Source organism: Cryptomeria japonica, chromosome 3 (assembly GCF_030272615.1).
Source record: "Cryptomeria japonica chromosome 3, Sugi_1.0, whole genome shotgun sequence".
Lineage (NCBI taxonomy): Eukaryota > Viridiplantae > Streptophyta > Pinopsida > Cupressales > Cupressaceae > Cryptomeria > Cryptomeria japonica.
This window is the reverse complement of record NC_081407.1, coordinates 201,983,070-201,997,409: the sequence shown is the minus strand read 5'-3', so window position 1 is coordinate 201,997,409 and position 14,340 is coordinate 201,983,070. Positions and strand designations below refer to the sequence as shown.

The window sequence follows — 14,340 nt, the reverse complement described above, 5'->3', positions numbered from 1 at the left end:
GTTTTCAAATTATAGAAATTCTTTTTCTTCAATCTAATTGGCTCAAATAATTTGCATCTTATTACCAAATTGATCTACTTTCTACATGATTTTTTTAAGGCAATTTTTTAGGTAATTAAAATAATATTTAGTATGTTTTATCCACATTTAATAAACACTTCTTTCATCTTGTTATAATTTTAAAACATTTAATAAATTTAGAATATACTTTCACCTAATATTCATATTTGTTCATTCATTTAGTTCAATAACAATTATATGTGATTATAAATTGAATATATACATTTTGATGCATTTTAAATTATGTTACACTCAAATTTATAATTATTCTATCAATGGAATAATGAAAATTAAATTATATTTATTATTTTAACTATTAAAATTAAATTTAGTTATGAAATTTAAAACGCTAAATCAAACAATCTCAATTAAAAACAAAAGAGATATACATTGATTTCTATTATTTCATATCAATTGATATTGATCACTAGTAACCACATTTAAGGTTTAGGGTTAGTTTATACCACTAGATCCATTTAGAGTTTAAGATTTAGGTTTAGTATACACCTCTCAACCATGTTTAGTGTTTAGAATTACTCACCTTAAAGATTTTGGTGAATTTGGATTACAATTTTTTAATTGTATTACAATTCTTTTGATTGTGTCTATATGTTTGACATAATATTTTTTGTTTTGTTTTCAATTGTATTAAATTTTGTTATATCATGAAGTTCAATTTTTCTTACAATTCAATATTTAGAATAAATTGTTAATAGTTTTTAAATAGTTCTTATTTACATGTAATCATATGATAAAAAATAGATTATTAAATAAATAAATGAACTGATTAAATAACATTAAATGTAGTATATGAATCTCAAGAATACACATATTTAACTAATCCAATATATTAACATTTATGCTAATATTACACGACACTTTTATAACTATGCCACCTAATAACTCTACAATGACAACTAGCTTTCTTATTGTGTAAGAAAAAATAAACAACAAGTCTTATGAACAAATGACTAACATTATTTTTCTTACTTTAATTTTATTTTTAAAATTTGATATCAATCTACATATTTTACATAAATTTTAAAAAAACATAGATATGCTATTGATATTAAACACCTAATAAGAGCTAACAAAAATTAAACCAAATCAAATTATAAAATATATATTTTATTGATTTTAAGTAGAAAAATAAGTGAAAATTTAGATTCCATGAATACATTAAGTAACTGAAAAAAAATGTAATTTATAAGGATGACGAATATAATGTCTCTAGTTCAAAACATATTAAACCTTTCGAGGTTATGATTAAAATTTCAAATAAAACATTGAAAAGCTTTTGGCGAGATTTCGTTTTAAGTGAAAGGAATACGAGGTACCTAGCAGTAGGTTAATGTCGTTCTGCTTGGGAGCTTAGAAGGAAACAAATTCCAAGTCTAGTAAAGGAGGTAACGGAATCTGTCAACCGGACTAGAATATTAGCTAATGTCGGTCAACCTCAGATTTTTCAGCCTTACAACTTTCTTTTTCCTCTTTCCTCTTTCCTATTTATTTGAGGCCCAGTATAACCTCCTATTTTCCCCGCTTTTGCGCATTCCCTCCAAACTACACTTTCGCTTTGCTTGCTGTAATTAATTCCCACACCAGTAACGATCGTCATACTCATGCACTAAACTTCTTATAATCTTTAGCTGAAATCTGGCGCTGCAACTTTTTCATCACACTTTTCAATCGGCAAGGGTTTGAATCGCGGAAGAGTCGATCAGAGAGAAACAGAAGAAAAATGATGAACATGCTGGGGTTTCGGACGCCAGGACGCCCCGGCAAGCAGAAAGAAGATGATGCTGCTTTTGTAAGCCCTATAACTCCTTCTACACCTTCGTCGCCTGCGACGACGGGGCCAGCGAGGCCGCTGAAGCTGGTCTACTGTGATGAAAAGGGCAAGTTTAAAATGGACCCCGAGGCTGTGGCCACTCTGCAGCTTGTCAAAGGACCTATTGGCGTTGTCTCTGTCTGCGGCCGCGCTCGTCAAGGCAAAAGCTTTATTTTAAACCAGGTTTGCTCTAAAATCTTGGCGCCTTTTTTTATTTTTTTTAATTTCAATTTTAAATTTATAGCGATGTGCTTTTGAGGCCAGGGCTTACAATTTTATACCGAATATCGATCTATGTTGTTTAGTGAAATTAAAATAGCATTTGACTTATTGCTTTGCTACTAAGTTTTCTTCATTAAGCTCAGTTGCTTTTTCTTATACAGTAAGTTTGCCTTTTTTTTTTCTCGTCCCAGTTTTACTTCTTCCTGTAAATTTCCCCAGGACATGCACTTAGCTTCGTTTATTGTTTAGGCCGCACTTTGCGAGTTGGATGCGGCTTATTACTCAAATTTAGGTTTGTTTTTTCTCCCCTGGGATTTGAACCTGGGCCCTTGTTTGGAAAGCCCTCATAGATTTACCACTCGATCTCATCCAACGAGTGACTGTGTCATTTGTTTTCTGTTAAGTTGGTTTTTTTTACAAGGTCTTAAGACAAGGATTCATGCACCATGACACGTAATACCAGGGCATTTGCAATGTAGAAAGGCTACGTTTTAGTAGGAATTCGTGAAGTCTTGATTTTTTTTTAATGAAAAGCTGTAGATAGAGATTTTGCGAGTCCAAATTGATACAATTATGGTATTTTCTGAGACATACCTGAAACTTAAGGGGCTTTGCAGTGTTTTAGAGTGCCAGATGGTGAGACACTGTGATTGTTGAATCCTCTACATTTATTTTGTTTGTAGGCCATAAGGTGAAAACAAGAATTGAGTTCTTAGGGTTTAGTTGAAAGTAAAATGAGTTCTTAGGGTTGAGGTGAAAGTAGAATTATCTATAGCACAGACGGATTATGTCATAGTCATGGAAAATAATTAACAGTTGCTGCAACGAGCTCTTCTAGTGTGACAAATGAAACCATGCATCTGCAATTCAAAGTGTCCAAATATTAGTAGATATTTGGACAAATTCCATTATCTTTGATGATAACCATTAAATTACAGTCTCTGGAAATGGATAGCTTTCTATAAAGCCCCAACTACTCTTTGGCTAAGTTGCTGGTTTTGGTTTAGGTATGCTGGTACATCAATTTATTTTTTGGGTTGGGTACAGCTTGTATACATCTGTGCAAAAATAAAATGAGTTCATAAGTATGTACAAATTTTAACCCAAAAACAAGAATTAAGTTCAGATAAGTACATATTGTACGTATAATAAACAAAACAACCATACAAAGTTTATAAAATTGTATGTGCCTCAATATTAAAAGCTGTAACCCTTTGTGGACCCCTTTGAGAGCTCCGTTTCATGTTACTCTCGGTGGGAGGATCGAGGATAAAGTTAGGTTAACTATGAAAGCATAAAATATAAAACTCATGATATGAATGTGGTGGACACTTGAAGGCACTGAAAATTAAAGCACGCGTTGCTTTTAAAAATGTGAAGGCAATAATTATTGCCTTGTACAGAAAAATGCAGCAAGTAATACTTCAAGACTTACAGTAAAAGGACAAGGCCTAAAATCCTCTGTGGCTAATCTTAAAACTGAAAAAACAAAAAGAAAAAAATGAAAGAGAAGCATACAATCTTAAAACAGCAGCAGCACCAACAATTTAACAGCACTACTAAAACACCATCATTTTTATGCACATGCTCATCAGCCATCATTGCATGGAGGGGTTAGGAGGAAAGGAGAAGTCTCAGGGAACGATGGCCATACAACCACAGTCTTCTTGGCTTCCTAGCTGTAATGGTGCTGTTTGCACAAGTTACCTGGGTTAACAGGGATTTGACATCTGTAGTAGGGAGGTGTGGCAGCATTTTATTTGTTCTTTTGATGAATGTGATGACAGAAAGAAAGAGTGCAAAGATAGAGCAAAAATTTAAAAAATGCTAAAAAGGGGGTAGTTTGCAGAGGCTTTTCTTTTTGAATGGGATTTGGACCCTGGATATGTAATGGACATACCTGGCCAAATATGGGGCTGAAAGTCCCGGCTTGTGCACACCCACAATGGACCACACTGCAAATTTGCGCTAGGAACAAACCAGGCCTTGATCTAGGGGTTTTCCTGGGTGAACTGGTAACATAGCTTTTCTAGGAACATGTTCTGTAACTTGTTTGAGCCTATAATCCTGTAACTTAGGGTGTATGTGCAGGGAGCTCAAGGGTTGCATGGTGAGATATTGGAGTCATTTGGTTTTGTGTGTTGATCTTTGGTTGTAGGATATAGGCGAAAGTAAGATAAGTACAGAGATTTAAAAGTTACTATATTGATATACAGCTGCTACAACATGTTCATGTACTTTGACATTTGAACCTGAGCGGTTAAGATGTATGTGGTCCAAACTTACATAGAAAGTTGTCAAGCATCACCTGTCTTAGCTGCCTTTATATTTGATTAAAAATTAAAACATAGTTTTTTCATGTCCAGAAAGTCATAGGGATTTTCTGCAAGATTAAATGACACATTTGAACCTGAGCGGTTAAGATGTATGTGGTCCAAACTTAGATAAAAAGTTGTCAAGCATCAACTGTCTTAGCTGCCTTTATATATATATTTTTTTGATGGGTAATAGGCTGAAGCCGAAAAAGCAAGACAGTTAGAGATTTACCTGTATTACTTACTTACCTTCTGAAAGAAATCTGCCTGGCAAAGATAATCTTCAGCCTATCTCTCAACAACTTATGAAACTGAAAGACCATATTAGCATCCAAAGCTTCTAATTCAAATTACACATACTATTGTGCCCAGGAACTCTAGATACCCAGCCATTACTGTGATAATATTATTATGCCAAAAAACAGATTATATTCCAGAAGTTCTATTTACCCAGCCTTTACTATGCAAAATATTATTATGCCAATAGCTGCCTTTATATTTCATTAAAAGTTAAATAATAGTTTTTTCATGTCCAGAAAGTCATGGGGCTTTTCTGCAAGATTTAATGACACATAGTTAGATACTTGTATTCTCTTCTGATGTGCATCCATTTTTGGTTGCAGGGTTTAGGTGTAAATAGCATTAGATTGTGTTTGTGTTCATATTCGAGTTTGGCATGGGAAGAATTTAGAAAAAGTTCATTAACTGATTTATTTTGGGGAAAAAATTGTCATTCTACTTGAATAACATAATCTGCAATTTCTCTAATATTATTATATTAAATTTAAAATAAAAATATTGAAATTTAAATAAATTAAGATATTAAAATTCAGAAATACGAAAATTAAAATAAATATAAGAATACAAAATTTTTAATAACTTTAAAATTAAATTCTAAATAAATTTTAAAATTAAAATTCAACCTAAAGGCTAAATGTATCACAAATTAAGAATAATTTATTAAGTAGTAAATATTTATAAATGACCTAAAAGCTAAACTTAAGTTTAAAATTAAAACCAATATATTCATGAATGCAATTTTTTATCTAAGGGAATTGGTCAGCACTGCAGGGCTAAAGTCAGCCTAGCAGAGCTAATCTTGGCCCTGGTAGGACTGCATCTGTCATAGTGAACTGTTTTCATTTTCTTTATATTTTTCTGTTAAAAGCAATTGATGCCATAGCTACCTGGAACACTTGCTCCAGAACTAATCCTATAATTTCCTGTCACAAACCATATGAATATTAGTAATTTTAGTGAAAATTTTGGAGAGTTTTTAAATGTTTTCCAGATTTCAAATTTCTAGTATAAAATGCAGTAAACTCTCTGATATAACCTAAAATTATCGAAATTCAAGTCTTAAAAAATGGATAGCCATTGTTGCAACTTGTGATCTATAGAGATAATTAAATGTTTTGTGCTCTTTTGAAGTTAGAACTAGGGGTTATGCTAACTGAAGAATGCTCTTGACCACAAATAGCCCTCTCTCTGTGTTGCTGTGATGTGCTGTACACAGAATCTTGTGGTTTTTGCTGTCTAGCCATAGTGGTGAAGAGGTTTTCTCTTAGGTTGGCTTTTGTCCTAAACAGCATGCCATTGGCTTTCATGCATCAAAAGAAAAATTGTAAAGCAAAGGCCTTTAAAGATACTAATACCAAAGTGATACCATTTTTTCTGTATATTTTCACCGTTTTTACATACACTGTTATAACCAAATAAGTCATTTTGCTTTTTATATAGTTTAATATGAAGTAATGAACCACTGAATTATTCTGAAATAGTTCTTGCCCTAGGTATGCAATATAAATTAAAGGTTTAATTTTCTTTAAAACAAATGTATCTCACACACCTTTACATTGGAATTTTTTATGCAGTTGCTAGGTAGGAGCAGTGGCTTTCAGGTTGCTTCTACACATCGCCCATGTACAAAAGGTCTTTGGATGTGGAGTGCTCCATTGCAGCGGACTGCTCTAGATGGAACCGAATACAATCTTTTACTTTTGGATAGTGAAGGCATTGATGCATATGATCAAACTGTAAGCATCTATTGTATGATGTTGATTTCAAACACAGTTTTAAAATTACTGTTTGAATTTTGAAACCAAAAACTGTTGACGTGTTGATAATTCTTTTAAGGTGCCATAATTGGGAAGTTCATATGAGCTTCTGTGATTATGGATATACAGATTGTTGTGTATGTAGTGCAACGTTGTATTAGGGGTTACATTATGGCTTATTTTTCCCATAGGTTTGTTGTGTATGTATTAGTTTCATAAGGATAATATTATTCTATTAATATTCAGATTAGTAAAGGGTTATGACTTGTTATGTTTTGTTTAGATTAACAGGGGTTTATGTCATGGTGTAATTAGGGTTTCTTCCACTTGAATGTTAATTAAGGGAAAAACTTAAACAATGTATCTGTTTATCAATTTTCTATCAATTTAAGATTGATTGCTCTAACTGATATCACTTATGTGCTTTCAGCTGGATTTGCAGTTGTAAAGTTAGCTTGAGTGTGCAGGTGTTCTTTTAACTCTACCTTCTGGATTCGATCTAGTTTATATTTATACAGATTGTGGAATGCTGCAAGAGGCAGCAGAGTGTCAGTTTTTGTTTTTTTATAAATTATGCCAAGAGGAGTTTATCCAAGCAATTAGTCTATATTTGTGACTAGGAAAGAATTTAACAGCTTATTTGCTAAATTTCCCACCCAAATTTTAAGGGAGATGATGTTGCTTGGGAAAGGGAAAAAAAGACAATTTTTGAGGTAGATGAGGAGGTGGAATAATGTTCTAAAGCCAGGTTGGGTAATTATGCCAAGAGGAGTTTATCCAAGCAATTAGTCTATATTTGTGTCTAGGAAAGAATTTAACAGCTTATTTGCTAAATTTCCCACCCAAATTATAAGGAAGATAATGTTGCTTGGGAAAGGGAAAAATAGACAATTTTCGAGGTAGATGAGGAGGTGGAAGAATGTTCTAAAGCCAGGTTGGGTTTATAGGTGTTCTTTTTACTTACCTTCTGCATTCGATTTAGTTTATATTTATTACAGATTGTTGAATGCTGCAAGAGGTGGCAGAGCGTCATTTTTTGCTTTCTTACAAATTGTGCCAGGAGCTTATTCAAGCAATTACTCTAAATTGTGACTAATACAGAATTTAATAGCTTATTTGCTAAATTTCCCACTCAAAGTATAAGGGAGATAATGTTGCTTGGCAAAGGGAAAAGGACAATTTTTGAGGTAGACGAGGAGGAGGTGGAAGAATGTTCTCAATGCTCCTTTAAATCTAAATATGATCCGAAAGCATGATTTTGGGAGAGAATTAGAGGTACATAGATGGTTGAATAAGACAAAGCAGCACATTTATGATCATGTGGAGAGTTCAGATACTGTCTTGTTACTCTTGGATGGGGCTCCCAGGTGTCAGGGTGCTCTCTCAAAACTCTAGAGGGAGCTTGTAATATCCTCAGCCAATCTTATCAGATGTTTTTGCAAAATTAAAAGTATCTCAAACAATGCTACCAGATTTAATGGTTTTCTGTAATGTCCCCTACTAGGATTTGGACTACTTTAACCATAATTAATCTATTTCAAAATACTCATGACTTAAACTAGCTTGATTAAGAGTCAAGTCTATCTTAACATTAAACAAATCTGTGATATTCTATCTTTCTTTAGTCTATCAAGTACTTGTTAATTTACCATACTGGATAATTAGTTTTATTCTGATTCATTTATAAATCATTTACATATTAATTAATTGCTAGTTATATGAATTATTATGTATTACTGTAGAACAGTTTCTAAAAGATATTATATTAATATCTATTATTATATCAAGATTCAATATCCATATTTATATCCCTTATATTATTCCTTATTCTGTTTTGAGTATATATATATATACATACATACATAAATAACTAAATGAATTCAATAATGTTACCACTAATTTAGTGTGATGTCCCCTTCTAGCTAGATACATGACTCTAGCAGTCGATTAGCCTATCAGTGGACCTCGTAGGCTAGTAGAGATGGGTAGAGGGTCACCTGTGGATGCACAGGAAACTCTGGTTGGCTCCAGTTCAGACGGCAGGCAAAAAGGTTAAATATTTTGAGAGTTATTAATGTTTAAGTGGCCAAACATTTAATTAATGGTTCAAACTTTATATTATAATGTCATAATATATTTTCATATTATAACTTAAGTGAATTTCCTTGAGGGTCGAGCCATCATGGGAGGGGGCCACTTTTTATTATAGTGAAGTGGAGAATATTTAATAAAAACTATAGTCACCATTTAATTTAAATGATAATCATTTAAATGGTGAAAATCGTACCTTTTTGAGAAAGAAGCCAAACCCTAAGTTTGGCGTTAAAAGGAGTGAGTTTTTTTTTCTTTATGCCATTGATTATTGATTTCAGACTTATTCAGTTTCTTGAGCTCTGAGAAGGGTTTCAGCTTCAGCCATTGGAGAACGTAGTTCTTCTATGTGTCCATCATTTGAGCCAGTGAAATATTTGGTGAATTTGATAATCAGAGAGGATCTCATTCAGAGGTTCTAATTTGTGCTTCAACGGAGGAGTTTGCAGGGGTTTGTACTGAGAGAAGAGGCAGATTGGTTTGGTTATTTCAAAGGGCAGAATAGTTGCTTTTTTGCAGCCTTCACAGCAGCCGTACCTATTTCTCTTCCAGAGGGCCGATTTCATACTTGCATGTCACAGAAAAATCAAATAAAATACTAGAAAGGGGCGCCCAACTAAGGAGTGTTGATCTATGCTATCATTTGAGAAATCTGAAAATTATCTGGGGTTTGACAAGCTGATCTGTGAGTTGTTTATTTTTTTTTACGAACCAGCAAGGTTTTCAGACTTTATCTTTCAATAAATTGGTATGTGTTTGCTGAGAACAATTATGGTATTATGCTAAGTTACCGGTTCGGGTTCGGGCACCAGTTCGGGTTCGAAGAACCTGGTACGCCGGTACGGCAAAATTTTGAAAAGGGGTTTGGGTTCGTTTGGGTTCGTTAGTACAAAAACATGTAAATTTTATATATATATATATATATATATTTTGATATTTGTGAAGCCTATAAGCATGAATTAAAATTTGCATGACACATAGCATCATATAAACAACAAAACAAACATAAACTTGTAATCATAGCATCATGATCATACCATAATAGCATCATATACATCAAGTTTAATATCAAAATGACAAAATATTCAAGTATCATTGTTTCAACTTTCAACAATATAAACTTAAAGTTTAATCATCAAATGGATCATCTAATTCATCCTCCTCCTCCTCATTGACATTGACATTGACATTGACATTAGATGAGCCAATGCCACTTGCACTTGCACTATAAGTTGGCTCAATTTCCGAGTCATCAAGTGTCAATGCAAGAAGCTGAGAAGCAGGAGCATCCAAATCAGTATGCTCTGGCTCTATATCCCACATCTTTGTTTCCCCTTGTGTGTAGTCATGTTGTTTGTGTGAAAGAAGACGTAGGTTGGAATGTACATATACTAAATTTTCCGCTCTTTTTGATAGCAGCCTATTGCGCTTCACTGAGTGGATGAAAGAGTATGTGCTCCAATTTCTTTCTGAAGCAGATGAACTAGCAACCTATGAAGACAGTAAACAATTCAAGTTGTACATTAATAAAAATAAAATTACTAGCAACCTATGAAGACAAAGTAAACTATAAATAAACTAAAACTTGTAAATTTAAAATTTTAATTAATTAAAACTTACTTGTGATAAAACTTTTATAGTGAGGGGTTGTAGGTGTTGGAAGCATGTGCCATGGAAGTACCACCAACTATGAGCATCCTTCTTGGATCTATGACGAAGTGCATCAACACTTAGACCATTCCCATTTGCGAATTCTATGAACTCATTTGTAACAACATCTCGCAAAACATCATCAGGATATAGTCTAAGAAATGCTGCCTTGTACCCATCAGATACTTCTAGATCTCTCCATGGTGGAATCCTTCTTGGTTTATCAAGAAACTGATTGCTATAGTACTTAGGTGTCAAGGCAGGCAAGAAGGTGCAAAGGAGTGGTCATCTTATTCCACCTCTCTACAATAATTACTTCCAGCTCTTTGAAGAATTTCTCCTGAGGATCATTCTCTTTTTCATTTAGAGTGACCTTTATTTTTTCAAGCATTGAGTCAATGCCATCATAAATCTCACCTATGCAAGGCCTATCCATGTCTGTATAGCGAATCATGCTCATGATGGGCTCAGTGATACTGAGGAGATATTTGCCCTCTCAGTGTTGCTTATCCATACAGTCCAATTGGTGCTGATCACCATATTGCATAGTGCCACTCTAACATTCACAAGTCGTCTTAAGACGATTGTGTTTGATGCAAAACGGGTCTCAGCAACCTATAACACAAATTAATGCCAAATGATTAAAAAATAAAGCCAAACTTTAAAGAAGAATACACAATATAGCTTATACAATGATATTATGAACATTGAAAATTCAAAAAAATCAGAAAATGTAAAATTAAACTACTATTTCACTTACCTTCAATAGCTCCAAATTCGAATAGGTTCTAAAAATCCCTTGAGACATGTGGTGGTTTGTGATGAACATCTGGATGTTCTCAGCCTCTGCATACACATCTCTGATCCATTTTATTTTTTGCCCAATCCTTTGTAGCATAAGATTGAGTGAATGTATTGCACAAGGTGTCCAAAAATGTGATCATAGCGTTGCTCAACCAACAAACCAGCAACTCTACAATTTTTTGCATTGTTCGTTATGACTTGGACAACATTGCGGGGTCCCACAGACTCAATGGCAGAGATGAGAATTTCTGCAATAAATTGGCCATCTTTTATTTGGCCCTCACAATCCACAACTCTCAAAAACATTGCCCCTTTAGGGGACACCGCTATGACATTGATCAAGGGATGGTTTTTAGCATCTTTCCACCCATCTGAAACAATTGTTACACCTGTCTCAACCCATGAATCCCTTATGGGTTTCAATGCATCTTCAACCCTCTTCACCTCTTTCTCCAATAATGTTCCACGTACCTTCTCATAACCGGGGCCCTTATACCCTCTTGGAGCCTCATTAACACTTTTTATCATTTGCTTCCAATATGGGGAGCGAACAACATTGAATGACAACCCATTTGCATAAATGCACCTTACTATATCTTGGTTAGCATTGTCTCTGCTCTCATTTTGGAATGCGGTTTCTAAAGGCCCCTTTGTTCTTTTACGTGTCAAGGGTGGTTCACTTTGAGGTTCATTTGTGGCAAAGAAGGGGTGGTCTTCTACTACAATATTGGGATTAGAAGGTTCTTGCATTCCCTTTGTTTTCTTTGATGCGGTTTGGTTCAATCTACGGGCTTCCCTCTCTTCTGCCACCTCATGCTCCCTAATATATTTCATCACTGTCTCATTTGGTATAGGTTTACCATTTTTTCCAGGGCATTTTTTGATGCCTCTTCCTTTTATTCCACACAAATGGCCTACCACCCGATAATATGAACTATTACGTTCAATATCACATCCATGGCATTTCCAAAGGAACCCCCCACCTCTCGGAAGTTGTTTTATAATGTCCACATATTTCCATAAAGGAGAATTTGGATCATTTCTTTGTTTTGCAATTATTTGTTCATTGCCAATGGAGGAATATGTAGATGCCATTCTAGTTCCTATGGCAAGAAATAATAAAAACATATTCAAAAACAAAAACTAAATAATGAAAAAAAATTCAAGTTTCATGTTTGACAATTTGTGAAACAAAAATAGTTGGAAAAAAATGTTAAAAAACCTACCTCTTGCAGCCAATGGAAGCTTGAAAATGTATGGAAATGATGCTGCAACACTTGTTGAAGCTTCAAAAATCAGTCTTCAACTCCTCTTTGATCTTGGAAGCCAAATTTTGTTCACCCTTTCTTCAACCTGCTCTCATAAAACTTTTGTTTGCAACACAAATGAGGTGAAATGAGTCAATAAAATGTTTTAGAAGTCAATTTTAGGTTATAAATTTCACTTTTTACAAGGCGGAATTGAAAAAATAATTAAATTTGCGTTAATTTTTGACTTTACGGGCCGCCCAACCGCCTGGGTTCGATTGGTCGAACCCACTTTGGGTTTTTCGAACCCTGGTCGAACCCAGTTCGAACCAGACCCATACCATGGACCCGGTCGAACCAGGATCCGTACCAGGGGGTCCAGGGGCGAACCCGGTAACCTAGGTATTATGCATTGAGTCTGAATGAATTAAAATACCTTTTATGATCGGAAATTCATTAGTTTGTAAATTTGAAACTAATGTTTCAGTTCATGCTTTTTTTTCTTTTTATGCAACTTATTAAAAAAAAATACAAAAAAATCAGAAATAGTTTGCAAACAAAAAAACAACAAAACGCACCAGGTTCAGTAAAACATCAATGAACTGTTGCAAGAGCCTTAGAGGGTTCTTACATTTAGGTATTTACTAATTACCAATTCTATAAACTATTAATACTCCCCCTGCTTGAAAATATTAATTATTAATATATCAAGTAGTTGGTAAAGGCAGACAGATCTGACACATGTTAGTATTTAAATTCTGCATAAAACATTATCGGGTCTCATATTTTGAGCACTCATACTGAACACATTCTTATGTATACCACGCAGAACAAGGAAGTTTTACTGCCTGTCAGTGAATATGGATCTCCCTATCATAATAATCTCCTCTCCCCTTTTTAATGCCTTTGTTTGACCTCTTATATCCTTTACAAAGGCTTTCCTTTTGGATGTGCCTCGTCATATTATAAGCAAATCAGTTATGTGCATAAATAATAATGGTTAAGCATAGTCACATCCTTTCATTAGTTTAAGGGTTATTGATTTGTCTACTGCCTTAATGGTTAAGTTCGATACTTATTTTTAATCCTTCCAAATCGCATATCACCCTATGCTTGGTTGAAGATTGCTATTCAAAACTGCACCTTTCATAATCGTGTGTATATTCTTATTGCTTATACCTTAATGGCCATCATATGTAAGGTTCGCTCAACACAAATATACTGAGTAACAGCTGATTAGTTTTTGTCAGTTTCTTTCGTATACAATCTTGGCTTGATTGATATTCTTCATAGACTGTGTGATAGATCTTAATTGCTGATGAATATATCATTATCGAACACAAATAATTGTTTGTTACAATCATTAACAATTGGCCTCTTAACAACTTGTCTTCACCCCCCTTCACAATTAATAATCTCTATTCTAACAGCTTAATCAATATCTGTTATCATCGTTCCTTTGTGGTAACAATTAATGGCATCACATACCTTTCCAGCAAGGATTATGGCTTGGTCAGATCTTAATACTCTGATGTCATATGTCAGCTATGTGCTACTATACGAATAATTAACCAATATTCATCTGACTTCATGTTATTACTGATGAACTATATAAGGGAATTTGTAAAATTAGTAAGAATAAATATGTAACATTAACAAGAATATTAATAAGCAATGATATTAATAATTGTAAGTAATATTTAGATAATGGTAAATTGTGGACAATTCTTTAATAGGATTGCGGAAATAATAATAATCGTTTAATAATAAGAATATACTGAAAGTAATAATGAGCACAATATAAGGGTAATTATACTTAGTTAAATCCTATTTCAAAATGGGGACATTAATTTTCAGACGTCCAAAAACACAGGTCATACTAATGTCCAGATATTAATTCCATTCCATTGAGTGTTTATACTCTCAACAATTGTATGATTGAATCATACAACCAAGACCTTAAATTAGAGATAATAATGATCTTCCAATGTTATTGATAGAGCCTTACAAAGTTGGAGGTGTACAATTTTCCTGCTCAGGAGGAATTCAACTACAAGCTTTGT

The 14,340-nt window shown here is 33.8% G+C and overlaps 1 protein-coding gene across 1 annotated transcript in view; it reads left to right on the top strand.

The window, feature by feature from the left end:
• The first annotated feature begins 1,516 nt into the window (after positions 1 to 1,516).
• The window catches only part of LOC131034220 (uncharacterized), an 81,343-nt gene continuing 68,519 nt past the window's right edge, over positions 1,517 to 14,340 (top strand). Inside the window, exons 1-2 of the mRNA XM_057965612.2 lie at positions 1,517 to 2,074; positions 6,303 to 6,464. Coding sequence (XP_057821595.2) covers positions 1,802 to 2,074; positions 6,303 to 6,464 — 435 coding nt within the window. The 5' untranslated portion in view covers positions 1,517 to 1,801. The remainder of the gene's footprint in view (positions 2,075 to 6,302; positions 6,465 to 14,340) is intronic.